This window comes from Engraulis encrasicolus, chromosome 9, assembly GCF_034702125.1.
Source record: "Engraulis encrasicolus isolate BLACKSEA-1 chromosome 9, IST_EnEncr_1.0, whole genome shotgun sequence".
NCBI classification, from domain to species: domain Eukaryota; kingdom Metazoa; phylum Chordata; class Actinopteri; order Clupeiformes; family Engraulidae; genus Engraulis; species Engraulis encrasicolus.
In genome coordinates this window covers 52599569-52622847 of record NC_085865.1, presented here as the reverse complement: position 1 = coordinate 52622847, position 23279 = coordinate 52599569, and the positions used below count along the sequence as shown (strand labels likewise).

At 42.4% G+C, this 23279-nt stretch overlaps 2 protein-coding genes across 2 annotated transcripts in view; one reads left to right on the top strand and one right to left on the bottom strand.

Moving 5' to 3' along the window:
• Positions 1-20088, bottom strand: part of armc3 (armadillo repeat containing 3) — a 33373-nt gene extending 13285 nt beyond the window's left edge. Inside the window, exons 1-14 of the mRNA XM_063207367.1 lie at positions 19955-20088; positions 19566-19683; positions 19294-19419; positions 17586-17654; positions 16470-16645; positions 16036-16230; positions 13744-13927; positions 13156-13308; positions 10691-10799; positions 9937-10186; positions 9154-9290; positions 7999-8167; positions 7372-7472; positions 5557-5634 (exon numbers count right to left, since the gene is read on the bottom strand). Coding sequence (XP_063063437.1) covers positions 5557-5634; positions 7372-7472; positions 7999-8167; positions 9154-9290; positions 9937-10186; positions 10691-10799; positions 13156-13308; positions 13744-13927; positions 16036-16230; positions 16470-16645; positions 17586-17654; positions 19294-19419; positions 19566-19683; positions 19955-20002 — 1913 coding nt within the window. The 5' untranslated portion in view covers positions 20003-20088. The remainder of the gene's footprint in view (positions 1-5556; positions 5635-7371; positions 7473-7998; positions 8168-9153; positions 9291-9936; positions 10187-10690; positions 10800-13155; positions 13309-13743; positions 13928-16035; positions 16231-16469; positions 16646-17585; positions 17655-19293; positions 19420-19565; positions 19684-19954) is intronic.
• Positions 20089-22286: 2198 nt separating this feature from the next.
• Positions 22287-23279, top strand: part of pip4k2aa (phosphatidylinositol-5-phosphate 4-kinase, type II, alpha a) — a 53270-nt gene continuing 52277 nt past the window's right edge. The window contains exon 1 of the mRNA XM_063207365.1: positions 22287-23272. Within this exon, the coding sequence (XP_063063435.1) occupies positions 23129-23272 (144 nt within the window). The 5' untranslated portion in view covers positions 22287-23128. The remainder of the gene's footprint in view (positions 23273-23279) is intronic.

The following is a 23279-nucleotide window of genomic DNA, read 5'->3' as shown; positions in this document are numbered from 1 at the left end:
CCCGAGCAACACTGCTGTAAAAATGACATAGCCTATAGCCTATTTTCAATTTCAGTTCACTGTTCAGTAGGCCTATTTCATGCAACTTCAATAAAGCTCATCACAGAACAATAACCCAGGCTGCAGGACTATTTTGATTATATTCCTTCCAAAAATGTCAGAATGTCACAAAAATCAGCTATTTGCATTGTCCGTAATTATACCAAACGAAATAAAGTATCAACGTAGAAGAAATCAAGTCTTCAGTTGCGATAATCCTCGTTACGAAACTTAAACAAAAAAATGCGAGCAGTGGCACAAATGTAGGCCTTCCAAAATTCTGGTTTAAGGCAAAATAAATGGAGGCAATTGTCACAAAAACAAGTATCATCAAGTAGCAAGTATGTCTGGCCTATTCTTTGCAGTGCTTAGGTCACTGTAGAACGCGCATATAGATCGTCTCTGGTTTTACCGCATGCCAGCGCACTGTAAACCCATTTTCGTAGTCAATCATAGCTTTGTGTGGCCTGATTATCACATCAGAGCGATATAGACCATCCTCGATTAGGAACACTGAACAAAAAATGGCGGTAACACTTTATAATAAGTACCCCTTTTTAGGCATTACTTAAGGGTTAGTTAAGCCTTATTTTACCATTAGTTAACCCTTAGTGAATCACGAGTTAATCATTATGTAAGCATTATTTCTCATTTCCTAACTATTATCTACTACCGTTAGTAAATGGTTAGTGTGTGCTGATATAACGGTTCGCTAAGCAAAGTTAAGCCTTAAATAAGCCTTATTTTAACAATAGTTAACCCTTAGTAAATAACGAGTTAGTCGTTATGTATGTGTTATTCCTCAGTTCTTAACTATTATCTACTACCGTTAGTAAATGGTTAGTGTGTGCTGATGTAACGGTTCGCTAAGCAAAGTTAAACCTTAGTTAAGCCTTATTTTTAACATTAATTAACCCTTAGTGAATCACGAGTAAGTCATTATGTATGTGTTATTTCATCATAAGCAATGCTTATCAAGTCATTTGTTAACGTTTTGGAAAGCATGGAAAGGTTTTCACTTTAAAAGTTCCCCAGATATGCGCAAGTAGTGAGTTGTAACTTCTTGTTAATGCATAAGCAATGCCTAACAAATCATTTGTTAACGATTTGTAAAGCATGGAAAGGTTTTCACTTTAGATCAGTTCCTCAGATATACCTAAGTAATGAGTTGTAACTCCTTGATAATGCATAAGCAATGCTTAACAAGTCATTTGTTAACGTTTTGGAAAGCATGGAAAGGTTTTCACTTTAAAAGTTCCCCAGATATGCGCAAGTAGTGAGTTGTTACTTCTTGTTAATGCATAAGCAATGCCTAACAAATCATTTGTTAACGTTTTGTAAAGCATGGAAAGGTTTTCACTTTAGATCAGTTCCCCAGATATACTTAAGTAATGAGTTGTAACTCCTTGATAATGCGTAAGCAATGCTTAACAAGTCATTTGTTAACGTTTTGGAAAGCATGGAAAGGTTTTCAATTTAAAAGTTCCCCATATATGCGCAAGTAGTGAGTTGTAACTTCTTGTTAATGCATAAGCAATGCCTAACAAATCATTCGTTAACGTTTTGTAAAGCATGGAAAGGTTTTCACTTTAGATCAGTTCCCCAGATATACTTAAGTAATGAGTTGTAACTCCTTGATAATGCATAAGCAATGCTTAACAAGTCATTTGTTAACGTTTTGGAAAGCATGGAAAGGTTTTCACTTTAAAAGTTCCCCAGATATGCGCAAGTAGTGAGTTGTAACTTCTTGTTAATGCATAAGCAATGCCTAACAAATCATTTGTTAACGTTTTGTAAAGCATGGAAAGGTTTTCACTTTAGATAAGTTCTCCAGATATACTTAAGTAACTGGTTATACATCATTGATAATGCATAAGCAATGCTTATCAAGTCATTTGTTAACGTTTCGGAAAGCATGGAAAGGTTTTCACTTTAGAACAGTTCCCCAGATATGCGTTAGTAATGAGTTGTGACTTCTTGGTAATGCATAAGCAATGCTTATCAAGTCATTTGTTAACGTTATGGAAAGCATGGAAAGGTTTTCACTTTAGATCAGTTCCCCAGATATACTTAAGTAATGGGTTATACATCCTTGATAGTGCACAAGCAATGCTTATCAAGTCATTTGTTAATGTTTTGGAAAGTATGGATAGGTTTTCACTTAAAAAGTCCCCCAGATATGCATTATTATTGCGTTGAAACTTCTTGGTAATGCATAAGCAATGCTTATCAAGTCATTCGTTAATGTGTTGTAAAGCCATAACAGGTTTTCACTTTAGATCAGTTCCCCAGATATACTTAAGTAATGGTTCGTAATTCCTTGATAATGCATAAGCAACGCTTAACAAGTCATTTGTTAATGTCCAGAAACATCCATGAGGGGCAGTCACATGAGCCTCAACTTAGGCCTAGGCCTACTGTTTGCCATGCTACCAGTCATCACACACTAACCATTACAAAAGGGTTAAATAAGACTTCACTGATGCTAAAGCAAGAGTTTACAAACCATTACCATACATGCCTAATAGTACTTGTTAATGGTTAGGTGGTAGGAGACAACAAAGAGATAATGTTTTTTTTTCATAAATAAAGGTGGGTTATCAGACATTTTAATGATGGTTTACTAATGCTTATCAGAAGGTTAAATCACCATAGACGAATGATTAATTAACAGTACTTAATAATTTCACAGAAATACATAATGACTGACTCGTGATTCACTAAGGGTTAACTAATGCTTAATTTTGTTTAGCGAGTAGTTACATCAGCACACACTAACCATTTACTAACGGTATTAGTTAATGGTTAAGAAATGAGAAATAACACATACATGACAATTTACTCGTGATTCACTAAGGATTAATTAATGTTAAAATTAAGCATTAACTAAGGTTTAACTTTGCTTAGCGAACCGTTACATCAGCACACACTAACCATTTACTAATGGTAGTAGATAATAGTTAAGAAATGAGGAATAACACATACATAACGACTAACTCGTTATTTACTAAGGGTTAACTATTGTTAAAATAAGGCTTATTTAAGGCTTTACTTTGCTTAGCGAACCGTTATATCAGCACACACTAACCATTTACTAACGGTAGTAGGGGTGGGTATTGGCAAAGGGTTCACGATTCGATGCGCATCACGATACACATGTCACGATGCGATTCTATCACGATGCATTGCGATTCATGTACTAATGTGATGCATTGCGATAGTTACTTCAGTAAATGTGTAAAATACAGCTAATTTGTCAGTTGCTGTGTAGCTTTCTTAAGTCAGTTCATTCTATTTAAGCATTCTATCATCTGGGAGAGAACTTACATCGCAACAGAAATATTACCTATTCTCTACTGAACAAAATAACCCGTGGCAAATCGAATTTTATTGTTATCAAATTATCAATTGTCATCAATCCATGCAGCATATTGAGAAAATAAGTATCACGATACCTTGTCATGAATCGATGCATTGTATCGTGAGAGTAAGTATCGCGATGCATCGATATGACGATTATTTTGCACACCCCTAAACGGTAGTAGATAATAGTTAGGAAATGAGAAATAATGCTTACATAATGATTAACTCGTGATTCACTAAGGGTTAACTAATGGTAAAATAAGGCTTAACTAACCCTTAAGTAATGCCTAAAAAGGGGTACTTATTATAAAGTGTTACCACAATGGCAAATTGTTGCAGTGCGCACAATTTTCAAGCGCTGCTTACGGGGCCTAGGCAAACACGCAGAGATTGCACACGATCCATTCCATTTTCCAATACGATGTATTTTTTCACAACATTTTAGCATTTCTCCATGACAATGAATGAGAACATAATGTGTTACCATGGTGCACAGCAGATATTGTTGACGTTCTACTGATTGTTGCTACCAAGTTTGGCCGCCCTGGTGTATTCTTTCAAAACATTCTAGCTCCATGACAATGAGCATCACAACAAACCAGGCAACGTGTCGGCAACAAAACCCAAAATGTTTGTCTCCATAAAATGCGGACTTTACGCATGATTTCCGCTGCTTTACGCACGGCCATAGCGATGGTGTCACGCCTAGCAGCCTTCACAACACTATTCCATTTTCCAGCCCTTTTGGTCTTTGATTTATTTTATTTTGTAGATGTGAGCAGTCACATTCTGTTCACTTTATAATCATTCTCAGCGTGGTCTACCCATTGACTGCACTTGTCTCTGCCTGCCCCGCGCCACATTCGAAAATCATCGTTGGACAGCGGGGGACCTTTTCGGTTCCTGTCAAGTGTATGCAGAATGAAATGAAAATGGACGAGCTTTCTTTTCAACGATGGTTGAATTTCAACCACCTTACAGCATGACTTGATTCTTGGCTAAAGAGAAGGGTGGGTTGAGCGACGGGCATGACGTGGTGAGCTTATTCACGTCAGCCACCAGACTCCAGAACTGTCACAAACTCTTTTCCTACTTTTATTTATTCCTTCATGCTCGATCATCAACACGGGACATAAATGGCAACTTACGGGCGCTCGATTTCAAACGCTGCTTGCCCAGCCCTGACAGCGTTGGCTGCAGAACCAATGAAATAGGTGAAATGCAGAGATTGCACCCGATCCATCGATTCCCTCGATCATATTTTCTAACGTGGTGTGTTAAGACATTTTAACAATTCTCCATTCCATTGGGTGACGGAATCCGGCGTTACCACAACAAATCTTAGCGACATGAACACTGGTATGAAAGCTTCGTCCCCAAGTGCGCACTCCTCCATTCTAGTGACTACTGGATTTTACTGACGCGGTGTATCATTTCAAAATTCAAAAAAGTCTAGCTTCACGCCAACAGTGATGTCACACGTTACCACAACACACATTGGCGATGGCAAACAAAAATGTTTATGTCTTCATAAAATGCCCTGGTGTTGGTGGTTTGATGATCCCTATAGAGGGTAAAAAATAAGCAACAAAATGCAACTGATGCCAGCATGGAGATGAGGGTAGTTACATGTGAGGAACAGACCGATTTTAAACCCCACATTGCTCCAGAGACTGTAACCAGTACCTTGTAATATCTGTAAGTCACTTTAGATAAATGTATTAGCAAAGTATAATGTAATGTAATGTAGGCCTATTGTAAGGTAATGCAACACGTCAAGGCAATATTCCAGAGCTGGGTTTTCAACCGAATACTGTTTGAAACCAGAATACCGTGTGCAATGTAACTGTGCTCATGTAAAAGCAAAAGCCACCATGGGCAGCGGTGGCTCAGATGGAAGAGGAGTCTCTGCAGCAACAGGAAGGTTGCAGGTTCAAGTCCTGCTGTGCCTGACCCCATCTATGTGCTCTTGAGCAAGACACTTACAGTTGCTTAAAATACTTTAGTTGCTCCTGGTGGCAGGGTGGTATCCTGCGTGGCAGCCACAGCCACCAGTGTGTGAAACTGAGTGTGAATGGGAGAATGTGAAGCATAGTGCAAAGCGCTTTGAGTGCTCAAAGGAAAAGTGCATGTAATATTATACAGTCTATTTACCTGTGTGCTCTGCTGCTAGGCCTGCTGGAGGAGGGCCGCGATCCGCCAGGAGTGTCCTGCCTGTCCTCCGCATGGTCGCTAATTGCAGAAATGAACACACAAACATCTCAAAGAACTGTAAAGCAAGGGCAGTAAAAAAAAAAAATCTTACACATTGAGTAAAACTGGATGTTTTAGAAAACACATTGGTTTTGGTCCCTCATATACACATGAACAGTTTTGGAATACACATTTGAAAGCTTCAGTTTAAAAAAACAATTTAGGGGGCTAAAACGCACCTGTTACAATGAAGTTTTAAAAATGTTATGCACATGTCGGGTTTACACGTAAACGGATAAAAAAGTTTCTGCATTTAAAAATATCTGCATTCGTATAACCAGCACCTCAATGCAGCATCCGCAGGCAAGGGAGCTGAGCATGACGGCATTCATCATGAGCCATTAACCTTTATGCTGACTTGGCCACGCAGCCAAGGAGAGGCCACTTTACCAGACATTACCAGCTCAACATGCCATGTTGACAGTCTGCCTGTCCACACACACATACACACGCAGGCGCGCATAAATTCTATCCTAACGTCCTGAAGCGGTTTCTAGCGCTCTGATCATACTCATCATCAAGGGCCATTGAGAGTCTGATATCATTGCCCTGGCTTATTATCCAAATGTAAATACAGTGCTGTGCGAAAGTACTTGCCCCCTTCCTGAATTTGTATTTTTTTGCACATTTGTCACACTTAACCTTTTCAGATCACCAAACAAATGTAAACATTAAACAGGGGATAACCCAAGTAAACATAAAAATGCAGTTGAAGTAAACATACATTCTGCTGTCTACAAACAAATGATGAAGGGTAAGGTCCAGCCATCCATTTGTAACCATCCATTTGTGCTCATGTGTGGAAACCTTTCACTGTAGCTGATTTAAAAAAAAAATATGCAAAGAAGAGTTTTCAAAAATTTCTCCACAGCGATGTGAAAGACTGTTTGCCAGTTCTTGCAAACACTTGACTAAAATTTTTGCTGCTAGGGGTGGTACATGAAGCTGTGAGGGGCAATTACTTTTTCACAGGAGGTCATTTTCCTTTAATAAATAAAATCGGCAATTAAAACATGTTTTTGTGTTGACTTGGGAGTTATCTCTATCTACCATTTCAATTTCCTTGATCTGAAATGATTCAGACTGACAAAGATGCAAGAAAAGCTAAAAAAAAATGGTTTAAGGGGGCAAATACTTTTGCACAGCACTGTATATATACCACACAAGGGGTACCACCGACACCGACAACACTGACTGATCATGATTGCATAACTGACTTTTTAATATGCTGGTGGTATGTCAAAGCGGTGTAAAGGGTTTGTTTAATGGTGTGGAAATGGTGAGAGGGGATGAATACAGAGGCGGGGGCCCCCTCTTCTTTTGAGACGGAGATGTACTGGAACTGATCCGACTATAGTGGCCCAGGGGAGGAGGAGGGGGAGGAGGAGGAGGAGGAGGAGGCTGCTGTTTGTGGTTTAGGCTTCAGGCTGGGGAGAGGGCTGTTGTGGTTGTTGCTGGTGTGTGGGTGCAGGAAAAAAAAGTAAATGCAAACAAACTAGCAAAGCAAAAACACCAAGCGAGAGGAGTAAACAACACTGCTTTTCAGCTGGACACTTTCAAAGAAAGTCACCACAACTCACTTGACCTGACTCAAACTCAAAAGTATGTTTATGTCCGTAAACGGCCCTCGAGACATAGATTCCCCACCCCTGCTTTAGATAGACGACAAAAGATGACAACTGGTTGCGACAAAATCAACCCTTGACCTTCACTTACAGGTTGTGTGGTTTTCCATTAACCACTATGACCGGCCGCTGCTGGTTGATTGCCTGCTTTGATAGATCGGCAAAGTCTGGAACTCTCTGACCCACTCGCGTCTGCGTGGGAGCACAATGGTCGAGAGAGAGAGGGCAAGTGAAAGAGAGAGAGATAGAGAGAGAGAGAGGGAGAGAGAGAGAGAGAGAGAGAGAGAGAGAGAGAGAGAGAGAGAGAGAGAGAGAGAGAGAGAGAGAGAGAGAGAGAGAGAGAAAGAGAGGGACAGGCTGTTTGAAGGGGGCAGCACCATCGCAAAACCCTGTACCCATTGAGAAACCCCGTCCCCAAACAACATCATGAAAATCGCTATAAACATGTTACAATTGTTCTAAACATATTAAAAATAGCTTATTTTTTTATTTCTACACTACTAGACTACTACATTGTTGTAATAATAACATTACTATTAGTGGGTTTAGTGGGTTATTATAAGCTCTTTTGCCGGGGGGTGGGGCCTCTGCAAATGGGGTGGGGTGGCGGAGGGGGCGTTGCCCAGGGCGCAAATAATTGTAGGACCGCAACTGCATGCACACACACCTGACCAGGGCTCTCTCTCTCTCTCACACACACACACACTCACGCATTCACCTGGCCAGGGTCATAGAACCCGTCGGTTATGACGTCGGTGGGGGCCAGGCGGCCTGTGAGGCTGTACTTGGCCGCCAGGTGGTTGTCTAGCAGCTTCTGCATGGCCAGCTCACTGAAGCGGTTCCTGCGATTGGTGGAAGAGTTGATCTCTTGCAGCACCTCCAGAGCCCTGAGACATGGAGCAGGGGATGATGGGAAATATCAAATTGTTAATTCAACAAGGAGCAGGGCATTCAACACTTAGAAGCGCATATTATGATCAATATAATGGTAGATTGGTAGATAAAAAGTCCTTTTGACCATCACCAGTAGGAAAACTCAGATGGATGTGTGTTCTTTGGTTGAGGTGCCATCTACTGGCTAATTGTGTAATTTTTCATTTCACAGATTTTCAGATGTCATTTAAATGAAACATAGAAAACACTTACAAATCGAGCTGAAGGTAACAGTAGCAAAGTAATGAAGATATTAGACCCCTTAATCGCTTTGGATCTCTTAACCTCTTATGACCTATGACTTTAATTGCCACCAGCATTGTAGAAGATAAGACTATCTGGAGATCATTGCTCAATCGTCTCCCAAGTGATTCGTGTGCACTAAAGAACCATTAACTTGGGGTAAGTAAGGTCATTCCATTTCGTTTTTAATACCTGAACACTTAATTGAGTCTGGAAGTGCTTGCTGTCTTGCCATACGGTCATTTCATTTCATTAAAAGTGTACAGTGTTATATTTAAGCCGTTTCTTTCCAGAATTCATGTTGCCCATTCACAAATGTTACCTTCTCACCAATACTTACCGCCACCATGTAAGTTTTTCATGCCATCGTAATCATTATGTCTGGGAAAATTTTACTTTTCAAACATGAAAAGGTGGGTCTTCTTCATGACAGCCATTTTGAATTGACAGAAAAAACTTTGGGCAAACTTAGTAAATATTATTAATTTAATTATTATTTTAATTTAATATAATATTATTTAGTAAGTATTCATGAAAAGATTTGGCAATAGGCAGCACAGTTTTAACTCATCACACCCAAATTTCTAATAAAAATCTGAAATATCATGAGCCTGAATGCTACGTCCATGCAACTTCAGGCGCCTGAGTCATCCAGCGTTACATGAGACTGGAAGTGTTGTCTTGTGTGCTGGCTCACCCCCACTTGCAGAGTTTGGAGGCAGTGGGCTCATCGTTGGCACACACGCTGACGGCCCAGCATGCATTGCGGCGCACCTCTGTGTTGAACGAGTGGATCAGCTTCACCAGGTGGGGCAGGCCTCCAGCATTCCTGAACTGCAGACAGACAGTGTGACTGATTGTCATTCATTTACCAGTTACTTTATTGCCAAATTAGTCTTCATACTATCGGTGATGGGCAACCTGGATTCAGAAGCTACAATATTCCAAGAGACCTCGTTTTGACCTGTCCAAACAAGGCAATTGGACGGGTAAAAAAAAGTCATTTGGAATATGTAGCACATACTTATAGCTGCTGAATCCAGGTTGTCTGTCATTGCATGTTATGTCCTATGTATTATTTCAAAGGAGATAAGTTTCACTCTCAATGTTTACATTACCTACATGTATCTCATGTCACGCTACTGCTCCTTCCTGCATGAACTAAAAAAGAATCTATTCTATTCTTCCTGTTGCTGCTGCTGCCAGATGTTTTCTTTCTTTTATGTCATGATCTCTTTACTACTGCGTTTATCATTTCCCCCTTTATGCCTTTATTTGTTCTATTTAATTTGCTGTGTTCTTGCACTTTTATGTGAAGCACATTGAACAGCATCTGTGTACCTGTATGAAATGCTCTATACAGGGGTGAAAGTCAATCCTGCAACCCTCTGATCTAAAGCTCATCTCCTTAACCACTAGGCCAGCGTTGCCCCCCACGGTTGTTCTAGGTACTGTTCTGGGTTCTAGAGTCCGCACTGACCTCGGCTCTGCCATCTGAGTCGCAGGCCAGCGCGGCCACCGCCTGCAGCACGCTGATGAGCAGGTGGTTGTCCTTGGACTGCACGGGCGCCACCAGGGCCTGCATGGCCCCCTGGGATACGATGCTGCGCCGCAGGGCCTCCTGGGTGGCCATGTTGGTGAGGACACACGCGGCGTGGGCCACCTCCCTGGCAGAGCCCTCCGTCAGCTGCTGAACTAGGGCCTCGTCACCCTCCGCCTCAAACACAGCACTGTAGGAAAGAGAGAGAGAGAGAGAGAGAGAGAGAGAGAGAGAGAGAGAGAGAGAGAGAGAGAGAGAGGGGAAGACTTATGTACACAGACATCATCAATAGGCATAAAATCAGCAGGGTGTGTAAACTTACTGTGTAACTTACTCGAAAAATAGCATTCATGACACAATATCAGTGCTGAGAACTAGTGTGCACAGACCCCACCAATAGGGAGGAAAATAAAATCACTGTGTAAAAATGTGTGTGTGTGTGTGTGTGTGTGTGTGTGTGTGTGTAAAGTGTCTTACTATGTGTTGAGCTGGTTGGCGCTGGTGAGGCTGGAGAGAGCCTGTGCCGCACCTCTGCATCAATAGGGAGGGTGTGTGTGAGTGGGTATGTGTGTATGTGTGTGTGGGTATGTAGACTTACAGTACTAGACAGCATCAATGGGGAGGGTGTGTGTAGACTTACTAGACAGCATCAATAGAGAGGGTGCGTGTGTGTGTGTGTAGTAGAGTGTCTTACTATGCGTTGAGCTGGTTGGCGCTGGTGAGGCTGGAGAGAGCCTGTGCCGCAGCCTCCCGCACCTCTGCACTCTCACTCCTCAGCAGCTGCACTATGGGCCCGATGCCATCTACGGCAACACACAGGACACAAACATCACCAGAGGAAAGAGAAAGACCAAAAAGCAAAATACAATGCACCACTGATGCTATCTACAGGAACACAAAGGGGACAAACATCATCACTGAAGAAAAAGACTGAAAAAAGCAAAAGCACAGCAGCACGTCAGTACTACAGTATGGTACGCAGACTGCACCACACCACTGATTCCATCTACAGGAGCACAGAGGGGACAAACATCACCAGAGGAAAGCAAAAAATACAAAAAAAAGAAAAGTGCAGCAGCAGTTTGGCACTATGACATTACAGTACGGTATGCTGACCACACACTGCCAATGCCATTTACAGGAACACACACAGTCAAACATCATCAGAGGAGACAGAAAAATACACAGAGAACACAGCAGGTCAGTAGTGGGTACACAGTAGTTCAACAGTAAGACCCAATCCACTGACTGTATAGAAGATAATTCAATTTGACTCTCAGTGTTGAATGAGTGTTTAAGGTGGTGGAGGTTAAATGATAATGAATTTTCATCACCTTCTCATTGGTAATACAAATGTTAAATATTATACGTTGTATTTGATTTGTTTGTGTACCACGAAACATAATATCATACGAAAAAAAAAAACGTAAATTATTCTTTCTCCATAAATGTGCTTGTGCATGGCGTCATGTTGGGGACTGGAGACCCAAGATTCTAGTCTAGAACAACATGCATCAAGAATATTCTAGATGGTATAGCAGAGCCAGAGAGACTGGTGAATATAGTACTTTCAGAATCTCTGTCAGAGCCATGACTATATATAGAACTATACAGAAGAAGCCCTCTCTCCCCAATATCCCCAAATTCCGTTTACAAAATTAAATACATGGACTCAGACACCATTTCAGAGATTTTTTCTAATGGTATACATATTTTGAGTACTTAAACTACCTATTATAAATACCTATTAATCAGTGGTGGTCAACCTGCACCGCCACCTTCAATTCCACACTAAGAGAGATGTAAAGAAGAATGTAAAGCTCTTCCATAACATGCATTTGGTCCTGCTCTGTGCTGAATTGTGACTGTACAATTTACTTTGTTGACCACACCACACCACGATGCCATCTACGGGAAGACACAGGGGACAAACATAGCCAGAGCAGAGGAGAAAAGAAGGAAAAAAAACAACACAAAATGCAGAGGCAAGTCGGCAGGTCAGCAGGTACGCTGACCACATCACCGCGTCTTGCCTGTGTCATCACTCTGATGTTTCTGTCTGTCAGCGAAAAAATGCAACGATAGCATGACAAGGCTATTTGTGTGTGTGTGTGTGTGTGTGTCAGTGTGTGTGTGTGAGAGAGAGAGAGAAAGAGAGAGAGAGAGAGAGAGAGAGAGAAGGAGAAGGGTAATGCAGTATGACACATATCCAGATGTCTCAAAGTGTCTTTGTCAGGTGTGTGTGTGTGTGTGTGTGTGTGTGTGTGTGTGTGTGTGTGTGTGTGTGTGTGTGTGTGTGTGTGTGTGTGTGTGTGTGTGTACCGCCTTAGTTGTACCAGCAAGGTATACTTAAGGCTAAAGAAAAGTCTTTGAGAACCGCAACCTTCAGTCAAGGTCCAAAATCTTTGCATATAAATCAGCGCAGAGCACTTGAGGCTTGAAGATCGACGAATAAACACCAGTGTCCTGGAGGAAGCTGGCATCCCTACCATCACTTCTTCAAGATGCCTGAAGAAGATCTATGACCAAAACGTTGCTCCTAATAAATTAAGTCTTTTGCAAGCAGTGTGCAGATCCTTTCCAGCTCCTACATGTGACATTTTTTTGATTTGGCACCTGCTGATGCTTTTTTGCTGGATGTGCGCACTTTCCACTACACTCTATCCCTACCATCACTACCATCATCTCACAACACCAGCTCAGATGGTCTGCTCATGTCATCTGGATGCATGACTCTCGCCTCCCCAAACAAGTCCTGTATTCACAGCTTGTAGAGGGAAAACATGTCACAGAATGCCAAAGAAGAGATACAAGGACAACATCAATGATAATAATAACAGTAAGTGCCATACACCCCTTAACACTTGGGAGGCTACAGCAAAGAATAGGCCTGCCTGGAGATGAGCTGTTGGGGAGGGGGCTGCAGAACATAAAAATGATCTTCACAGTGCTGCAGAGCAGAAGCGCGAACGGAAGGAGGTCACCGCTACCAACAAGGTTCCACCAAAGCCCACAACCGCCCCTGCCCACACATGCCCTCATTGCCCCAAAGTAAGTAGGTCCAGGATTGGCCTCTTTGCACATCGGAACAAGAAGGAGGACAGACATACTCGACAATGATGATAATGATGATGATGGTTAGTGCAGTATGACACATACCCAGGTGTCTGAAGGTGTCCTTGCTGGCCAGGTTCTTGCTCATGACTGCCACCGCCTGGCAGGTAGCGGCGCGTACGCGACTGTTGTCCATCGCCAGCAGTGCCATCAGAGACTTCTCCACATCCTGCTCGTGAAGCATCTTCCTGTTCTCATCTGACACACAGGGAAGCAAAAGATTGAAGGTTGATACACTGACTAGGCAGTTTTTTCAGCAATACTTTGTGCAACCTTACCATAACATTTCATTTGGATAGTTTATCGCTACAACACTTATCAGGAAATTGGACATATTTCCTTAGTCATTATAGTGGAAAAATCGGAGCCAATAATTGCCAAAAAAGTTCCCTGGTGAATCATTACCCTAAGAAAAAACACATCATAAAATCACCCAGACATGACACGAGATGGGCTTTAGATTAGAGGGTTGCAGGTTAGAATCCCACCCTTCCTCTCCCTACCGCAATCCATGGCTGAGGTGCCCTTGAGCAAGGCACCTAAACCCATGCTGCACAAGGGGTTGTACCCAATACCCTGTGTCAGCTAAGTGTAGTGAAATGTAATGTAATGTAATGTAATAGAAAGACATACATATCTGTGCCAGTTTGGAGATGCCCTTGATGGCGCTGCTCTGCACCTCAGGCAGCGTGGGGGTCGTCACAAAGGTCATGAGTGTCTGCAGCCCGCCGCTCTCCTGGAAGTGCTGCATGGCCTCCACATCCTCCAGGCAGCCACACAGCAGATGCAACGCCTCCACATGCAGATCACTGTACTCCTGTGATAGATAGATAGATAGATAGATAGATAGATAGATAGATAGATAGATAGATAGATAGATAGATAGATAGATAGATAGCAGTGGCGGCTGGTAGTCTGTCAAACAGGGGAGGCTGTTCAATTACAATATGTCCAGAAGGCAACAAAAAAAAAAATTGACACACATCTTACATTGGTCCTGACCAATGACTGGCCTCACACACTAAAGGACTCTTGTTGAAACAAATTTGTTAATCATTAATCATTATCCCCCTTGTAGCCTATTCATAGGGAAATGTTTTTGTTTTTAATTATTATTATTATCATTAGGCCTACCTCCGCCACATAATGATGTGATTGAGTTTGCCTTCATTATTTACCAGACATTGCCAACACAGTAGGAAACAAGGACTCGCCACTCACGGGACTTGGCAGTTAACCAGTTGGTCAGACACCACGAAAGCTCAAAAGAAACGGTTGTTCTTCCCTACCTTTTTCACCAAGTCAATATTAGGCAGTGCTCTGCTCTGCTCCTTGATATTCATTTTCTCCTCATAAGGACGACTGGAATTCGCCAGAATTTAATCCACAATGCTTGGCATTTTGCATAGCTCTCTAGCTTTCTTGCAAGCTAGCCCTAACGAAAAGTAGGCAACTTCAACTTTTGAATTGGGAGATTAAAAAGGATACGGACGTGCCACTATTAAGACTTTATTCGCAACACTAGGTTTACAAGAATATGTACACAAAACTGGAGTACACCGCAATGAATAGCTTCCCCACTGGTCACCACGACGAAACTTCTCAGTCAAATTAATAACATATCCGCATTTCGAAATGAAATCAACTACTGTAGCCTACTGACACGGGGTTCACCCAATCACAAGTCGGAGCTCCAGTCTCCGGTCCCTCCCCCCTCCTCTCTCTTCTCCATTCACTCCCAGTGAGGCTCAGTCTCAAAATCAAAAAAAATTCACGGCAATAGCCAATGACTGTTTAGCATTTTGCCATTGAAAAAGCTTACAATCCCACATGCCATTGAAGTCCATTGAGACTCGACTCGCTTGCGTTGTCATGAGCGGAAAAAAACTCGTGCGAGCCTCGGGATCTTATTACAGATTGGTTTCATCTCTAAGTTGAGCACATGCATTTTCTATGGAGCTGGGTCTGAAATAGCAATGTTATTAAGTCGTGTAAAGCATTAGTTTACATTCTCCGTGATTTTGGACAGGAGGCGGCGCCTCCCTTGTACTCAAGGAGGAATCGCCTCTGATAGATAGATACAGGGTTCCCACCCCTTTTTCATTAACAAATTCAAGCACTTTTCAAGCACCTCCAAGCAACACATTTTCAGTTTTCCAGCACCTTCAAACAGGTCGCCTACTAGTTGCGTTTGCCCATGTCAGGATAATGGTCATGGGAAGCACAGTGGGAGGGGTGTGTGGCAAAAAAATGTTTTTAAGATGCAATTTCCTGCATTGTAATCAATTTTAGGGTGTCGAATGGCAAATCCCATCTGACATCTTACCCCCTCAGATTTTGTATTATGTACCTTAAAAATGTATTTCTATTATTTGGTTTATTGGGTTTGTCTTGACTCAAATTTCAAGCATTTTCAAGCACTTCACCAATAACTCAAAAGTTATGCACTGATTTTGATTACATTTTGTGGAGTTGTTGGAAACGACTAAAGGAACAAGTGATTACATTTTGGTGGTGATCCGGATCATGATCCAGACTCAGGATTTAAAAAAAAGATACTTCACCATTGCAGGATATGGTGAATTTTGACATTCCCAGTTTCTAACTCCTCAAAAACAAGGCATAAAGACTTGGAAAAAAAATGAGGATGTAACATAGTCAAATATACAATCAAAAAGCTTCCTTGGCGGAGGTCTGCACTCTCTGAATGCATTTGTAGTTGTTGTTGTTGTTGTTGTTGTTGTTGTTGTTGTTGCTGGGGAGAGGGTTCAATAGTCTTCCGTTGTCAGAAGAAGAGCACAACACTGCTACTTTACAGTTTCAACACTTAATTATTTCAAAAACTAAAGTGGTGAAACCGTAAAAGTAGCAGTCTTGCGCTCTTCCTCTGAAAACTGAAGACTGTATTTGCGATGGGTACCATACTTTGGTGTTGAGGAAGTCGAGGATCTTCTCCAGGCCCTGCTCGTCCCTGAAGGTGGTGCGTGTCTCCTTGTCCAGCGTGATGCTCTGCAGGGTGCGCAGGACCAGCTGCTGGATGACGGGGAACTCGGAGTTCAGCTGGCCCAGCAGGGCAGGGATACCGTTCAGCTCGCTCACTGCCACACGACTCGGCTGGTCCTACATGGTGAAAGACGGGACAGATGGTATTTTTAAATAAGACAATGTACATATATCAATGATTATGGAATCTACTGTATACGATATACAATAAATGCCATTCCGCTCATGCAAAACCAGAGGACTCGGTTGGTCCTGGTTAAAGACAGAGGGCAGACGCATACATGGGCCAGTTGATATTAGATAAGATAATTTATCTGTATAGCTACGTATATAAAGTAAAGTGTCTGATGTCTCACCTGAACAAGGTTGCATATGCACTCGACAGAGTTCTTAACCACATCTGGGTCTGTGCTGGAGAGAAGCTGGATCAGGGGCTTCAGTGCTTCGTTGTCAAAGATCTGCACCTTGCAGGAGAAGTCCAGAGCCAAGTGGGCCAGACATTGTGTGGCGAACTCATGGATCACAATGTCCTCTAATGCCATCCAAAGAGAAACAACCAGTGACAGGCAAAATGGATTCATTAGAACTCTAGTTATAATCCAGTGCCACGTCAGAGAGAGTAGTATATACTTAAAGAATCTCTGGCCACGTGTTCCAAATTACTTGGTTTTAACTGTCCAATTCAGCCAGGTGATTTGAGAGGGAAAACCATGGAGGTAGTATAAGAACTGGAGAGAGTGAATAAGTCCCGCCTCCAGTCATTTCAATGGGAAATGCTAGGCTAGTGACTTCAGCCAAAATTAAACAAATTTTTCAGCTTCAAAGATGGAGTCGTTTTCGCCGCCAGTTTACTCAGCCAATTACGTGCCACGTTAATGACGGACTTACGATTGACCAGAAAGATATATGGAAGACGGGCATTGGATGCATGGAAGTGCCCAACGACACACCTGTAAAGGTATGTGTGCGCAACACTAAACTTGCGCACCCACCAATCGCATCCGCCCTCTTTGAGCGAAGTGGCGTCGGAAATTAGGAAATTTGTGAATATTGCGACGAGGAAGTGCCTTGCTAATCGGCAAAGCTAATCAGCCAAATCCTGACCCCCTGGGTAAAACAAATATGTGGTATCCATTATGCTCATCAAAGGAAACAAAATGGTACACAGTAAAATCTCCTGTAATTATTCAAGACTTACAGAGTAGGCCTAATACTATGGGTGCTACATTAGACTGTCCTAGCACTGTAAAATGTATTGTGTACACAATAATGTAAAGATCCTGTGCATCTGTATCTAAAGTTCAGGATTTGGTGAGACTTTATGGGCAGAGGAAAAAAGTCAGTTGCACAGACTTGTAGGGTGTGTTTTTTCCCCTCTACACAACGATGTACCAATAACAATAACATCCAAATTATTCACATTAAATTGATAACACCGGTGTGTATCTGATTAAGAAGAGCAATGGGCATACCATCAGGAGATAACTTCGAAATGATAGCAGGTATGACATCCAAATTTTTCAGCAGTTTGTTGACGTCAGCTGTCAGAAACAAACAAACAAACAAATAAACAAGGACAAAAAAAACATACAAACTGTTTAAATGTCAGCTGGTGAAGCCCACCAAAAAACTAAAAAGAGATATACTGTATATGTATATATATTAGGCTATATACAATATATGTAGGCCTAGTATATCTGTGTCTATGTATATAGTATGTATATATATAATATATATTATATATATTATATATATTAGCCTATATACAGTACAGGCCAAAAGTATGGACTCACCTTCTCATTTAATTAATTCTCTTTATTTTTGTGGCTTTTTAAAGAACATAATACATTTTCAGAGAGGGCATTATTTCTGTGCATGAACACATGTATAATTTTTTGCTTAACAAAAAAATGAAAATATATATAAAAATAAAAACAATTATTTAAAAAATATCAAAAAATGCCAAACAGTAACGTCAACACAGCAAAACTGAGGGCCCCACATGTTTCAACAAGCTTATTTTTCTGTCTATTTTCAAGTAAAAATACCCAGTCATTCGAGTCCATTTTAATTTATACAAGCAATACAAGACAGATTTTCTTGATCTGATAATAGGTCACTTGGTCAGCATAGCTGGTTATCTAGGTGAAACAGTGATACACAAAGTAAAAGTACAAGTGAAAAACCCTGCCACAGATTCCCTCCAACACAGGTTTGACCTCTCCAAGTAACTGGTGTAACGGAGGCTAACTAGCACAGAGTTGGCGTGGAACGTTGGTAAAACCTCCCTCCGATAGCCTCATACAGTCTCGTGCCGTTGGGCCGAGGGACTAGTCTCTTGGCCCAGCGGTATCGTACTGTGTCTCCCATTGCCGAACCGTTGTAGTTGACGAGGTCGCACGTTCGATCCCCGAGGGGGGTGAACAGGTGCAAGATGACCTCCGTCACAGTGGTGCCGTGACCCGGATGGGAGTGAGGTTTAAGGGGGAGAGTGTAACGGAGGCTAACTAGCACAGAGTTGGCGTGGAACGTTGGTAAAACCTCCCTCCGATAGCCTCATACAGTCTCGTGCCGTTGGGCCGAGAGACTAGTCTCTTGGCCCAGCGGTATCGTACTGTGTCTCCCATTGCCGAACCGTTGTAGTTGACGAGGTCGCACGTTCGATCCCCGAGGGGGGTGAACAGGTGCAAGATGACCTCCGTCACACTGGCTGTGACTCAATATCATATCAAGAAAATGTCTGTAAAATGCTTGTATTGGCAAGTGTTTAAAACTAGGTTTTAGGTCTCAAAATTCCAGTTCTACAATTCTAGTGAGTTATTGGAGGACTTTAATGTTCAATTAGGATTGACATGACTGTCTGGGCATTTTTATTTGAAAATAGACAAAAATAAGCTTATTGAAATGTGTGGGGCCATCAGTTGTGCCATGTCGATGTCAGGCGGATAGACAGCTGTCATTGCTGTTGGACAACAGCTAGAATGATATTTTTTGTTAAGTACGTAATTCTCCATGTGTTCATGCACAGTTTTGATGCCCTGCATGAAAATACACAATGAAAATCCACGAAAATAAAGAGAATGCATAAATGAGAAGGTGAGTCCATACTTTTGGCTTGTACTGTACATGTATATAGTACTGTGTATATGACAAAATAAATGCCATAGAGGTCAGCCTAACCATTGTGTGACATGATACCAAGGGCCATGAATGCATTCTTCCTCACTAGCTTATCCTCGTGAGTTATCAGCTGGGCAAGGGGCCCCACTGCTCCAAGGCCCAATAAAGTCACTCTGTTTTCCTCCCCTGAGGAATAAAAAGAAACAAACAAACAAAGAAAGAGATAGCCAAATTAAGGAAAACAATGCACATTTGCTAAATGTATTTCACTACATTGCAAAATGATTGCTTCACTGAAGGGATGTACCCTATAAACATGATCAGTGACATACCTTTTTCTGCAAATTTGCGAAGAGCCTCACAGGCCTTTGCCAAAACAACATCCTCTGAAGATTTCAGCATGAGCACTACCGTGTCTGGCTTTTTACTCTCGATAGACAGAGGGTCAAACTGTTGGTGAAGAATGCAACTGGTTTGTTTATGAAAATGTGAGTCATTGATACTCACCATTTGTCCAAAAAAAAAGTCAAAGACTAGTAGTGTGCTATCTCGCACACGACAGCAGGAAATTCTAGCAGTTAGGCTACATTGAAACTTTTTTCTAGTCCCAGATAGATAATATTACATTTGTTAAGTTGCACCTCCAGTTGTTGACAGAATGACAGAAACACTGGAAAGGTTCGGCTCGGTTAGAAAACGTTCAAAGGCTCTTATGCTTTACCTCATCTTTGGTGGGTGTCTCTGGCTCCTTTTTCGCCTTCTTGCCCATCTTGACATGGATTTACTGGCTAGTGGCAGCCGAACTAGCTTCCTATTTCGTTGTAGCAAGTTGCAGGGGCTGATGTTTGGAGTAGACAGCGTGACGTTGTTGCTAGGTTACGGATTCCATGTTTCATTTCCCGGCACGTGACACAATCAGCAACAAAAATTCAGTCCATGTAAAACCCCCCCCCCCCCCCAAAAAACAAAAACAAAACAGGTATAGTTTCATACAAGAGCAAAGAGATTAAATGACAATATGTGTTTGTGTTTTTGTAGTTGTCATGGGCCATAGCCTTTATGGAGTGGAAATACAATGATGACCATTATATTACAGAATGAATGTTGTTGTCTAGCTTTTTCATTATTCATGCGTTGTTACAGCTTTGCCACAAATTCAGAGCCGTATCGCACAAAAATACGGCTCTGCACAAACTAGTGCTCTTGCGCCATCTGGTGGATATGTTTAGACGTGCGTACTTACCTTCCATGACCAACACGGGTTTTTGGATTTGGCTATTTCACACACTAGTTCTAGGCTACTGGACTCCTCATGCTATTGCACTTTGGTCAGGAAAATGGTCCACTTTCCCCAAAACACACTGCAATGAAAATATACTTTGCATGTATGTGTTTCATTTGAGAGAATAATAAAGGCAAAGAAAGTTAAGTTTGAAAAAAAAAACCCAGCATTACGGACATTTCCTGTGGGAAAGTAGAAACAAATTCAATAGAATAAGTGCAGTGTGTGTGTATGTGTGCGTGCGTGCGTGCGGTTTTGAACATCCCCAGATGGCCTTAATCTTTAATAGCAGGCATTTTTCAATTGTCAAAGTGCACTGACCTGGTGGGCTATTTCATGCTATAGGCTACAGATTATGCTGACACCACAGTTTTGTTAAAAGATAATGATGTGTCACACATCTGCCCTACTCACTGAAGGCCTACTGTCAGTTGCTCTTGCTTCCACTGCTGGAGAGGCCAAAAACTCACCAATGGAAAAAGAGATGACCCACGACTCTGAAAGCTGACCCCTTTCTGCATAACCCTTCATGGGAGCTCTAAATTGTTTATGCATGTGGTCAGATGACCCTGCTCTGCTGTTCAGATTAGTGTGACAGAGTAGTCTATGGCAGCATAACCATCCTCTGCAGGGGCGGCACTATAGGGGGGGCAAGCGGGGCATTTGCCCCTGGGCTCAGAGCTTTCCTGTATAAGTTGTGGGGGCCCTATTATGACCTTGACAGGCTGTATGGGGGCCCCATCAGTGGCTTGCCTAGGAGCCCTGTGTGCAGATATTCCACCACTGATCCACTGGTCTGGATGGAGCCTTTGCCCCTGCTACTTATTCCAAAAATAAGTCTCCTCGCCGTCTTCCTTCTGACCTATTCACAGAATATAGGACACGTCATGTTTTGCAAGGATTGCACAGAATAGCTAAACAAATTCTTAACATCAAGATCCGGCTATAAGCCTATCAGGAAATCTACTGCTACTGTGGGATTAAGTCATTTCCCTGTACATGGACTAGCATACCATGGCCTTTTTCTGCATCGGCAGTTGGCTAGTCGTAGCCCCTTAACGCATGCCTTTCTACCAGTGGAACGCTAGTCACTGAAAAAGCTTTACATACATAACAAATGACAGTGTATGACAGACAAGTTCTGCAGCCAATCTGTCATTCATGCTCGCCTGAAGGGCAGCCATGGTGTGTAAAGGTTAGGTAGTTGGACTTTAGATCAGAGGATTGTTGGTTCGTATCCCTACACCTCCATTCATGGCTGAAGTGAGCAAGGCACCGAACCCCACATTGCTCCGGGGACTGTAACCAATAGCCTGCTAAGTTTCATGTGATAATGTAATAAAAATAATAATGAAAGGCATGGCCAGAATAGCATAGGCTTATGTCAATAGCCTAACATAGTGTGGGGTGGTGCACAAACTTGTTCATGGAAGATATTAAGAATGATATACCCTAGGCTTACTACAGCCTATACAACATTGCACATGCATAAGAAATATCCCTAAATATGTAGGCTTTTATAGCCTACATCCATATTCAGAAAACATTTGTTCACCCTGTTGATCCTTAGCAACGTTTTTTTTTTTAAACCTTTTGACTTAAGACCATAAATCCCCATTGACACTTTTTTTCACCCAGCCTCCAGAGCGCGTAGGCCCTACTTGTTCTCGATGTAACGAGAAACAGATGAAGAATGAATGTGACTACGCGCGAACGCCGCCCCGGCATCCTCCCACCTCTCTGAGCTGTCACTTGAGAGAGAGAGAGAGAGAGAGAGAGAGAGAGAGACTCTACTCAGCCGGAAATGTGCCGGAGCAGAGCTAACACCAGAGCACAGAGATTCTGCACGGTGGTGCTGCTTTTTTATCGCCTCAAGTAACTGCACTCTACGAAGTATCTGACTGCTTACAGGAGATTTCGGGAGGGCTGGGTCAAAGAAAAGCATAGCCCACGCACTATCACGGGATAGTCCATTCTTGGCTGGCTTGCTTGGCAAGCGGAGCTCGGTGGCTAGCAGTGCCACAGGCGGAGCGCCGCAGTGACTGGCTTCAGACGGGGCTGGACCATCTGCACTCTCGGAGTTGGATTGCTAGACGCGTTGACTCATAGTTTTGTCGGAACGGTTGCCATTTACAAGGCGTCTTGACACTGACATTTTCTGTGAGGCGGGCAGATAAGCACCGTATGTTTCCCACGTTAGCTTTGTGTTAACGGCTAGCTAAGTTACTGAAGGGGCTGGTGTGGTCACAGCTGTGTGGAGCATAGGGGAAGGAAGGGGAGTCTGATGATGATGAGGGAAGTGTTGCACCAGCGAGATAGCGTTTAACTCACCAAGCTGCACAGAGGATTCCATTATTATTATTACCAATTTGGGAAGTTGTTCCTCTTATTCGTTGCCTTGCTTGGGGCTGATTGCTGGTTATCGCTTTGGGTTTGGAGAAGGCAGCCATCTGAGGTAACTGGTGGCTCACTCACTAGCTAGCATAAGTTTACAAGCTATGGTAGCCAGCTAGCTAAACATAACTGTCAGCGAACTGATAGGCAGTTAGGAGTCCAGACCGCTTGCATTCTTCGAGTTTTCACTGTGATAGTGAGTCGGTTATTGCAGCAAACATGTCGATGGCCACCACAGCTAGCAGCATTGCTGCCTCTTTCGCCAGCAAAACGAAAAAGAAACATTTTGTGGCTCAGAAAGTGAAGCTGTTTCGTGCCAGCGACCCTCTGATCAGCGTCCTGATGTGGGGTGTCAACCATTCGGTGAGTC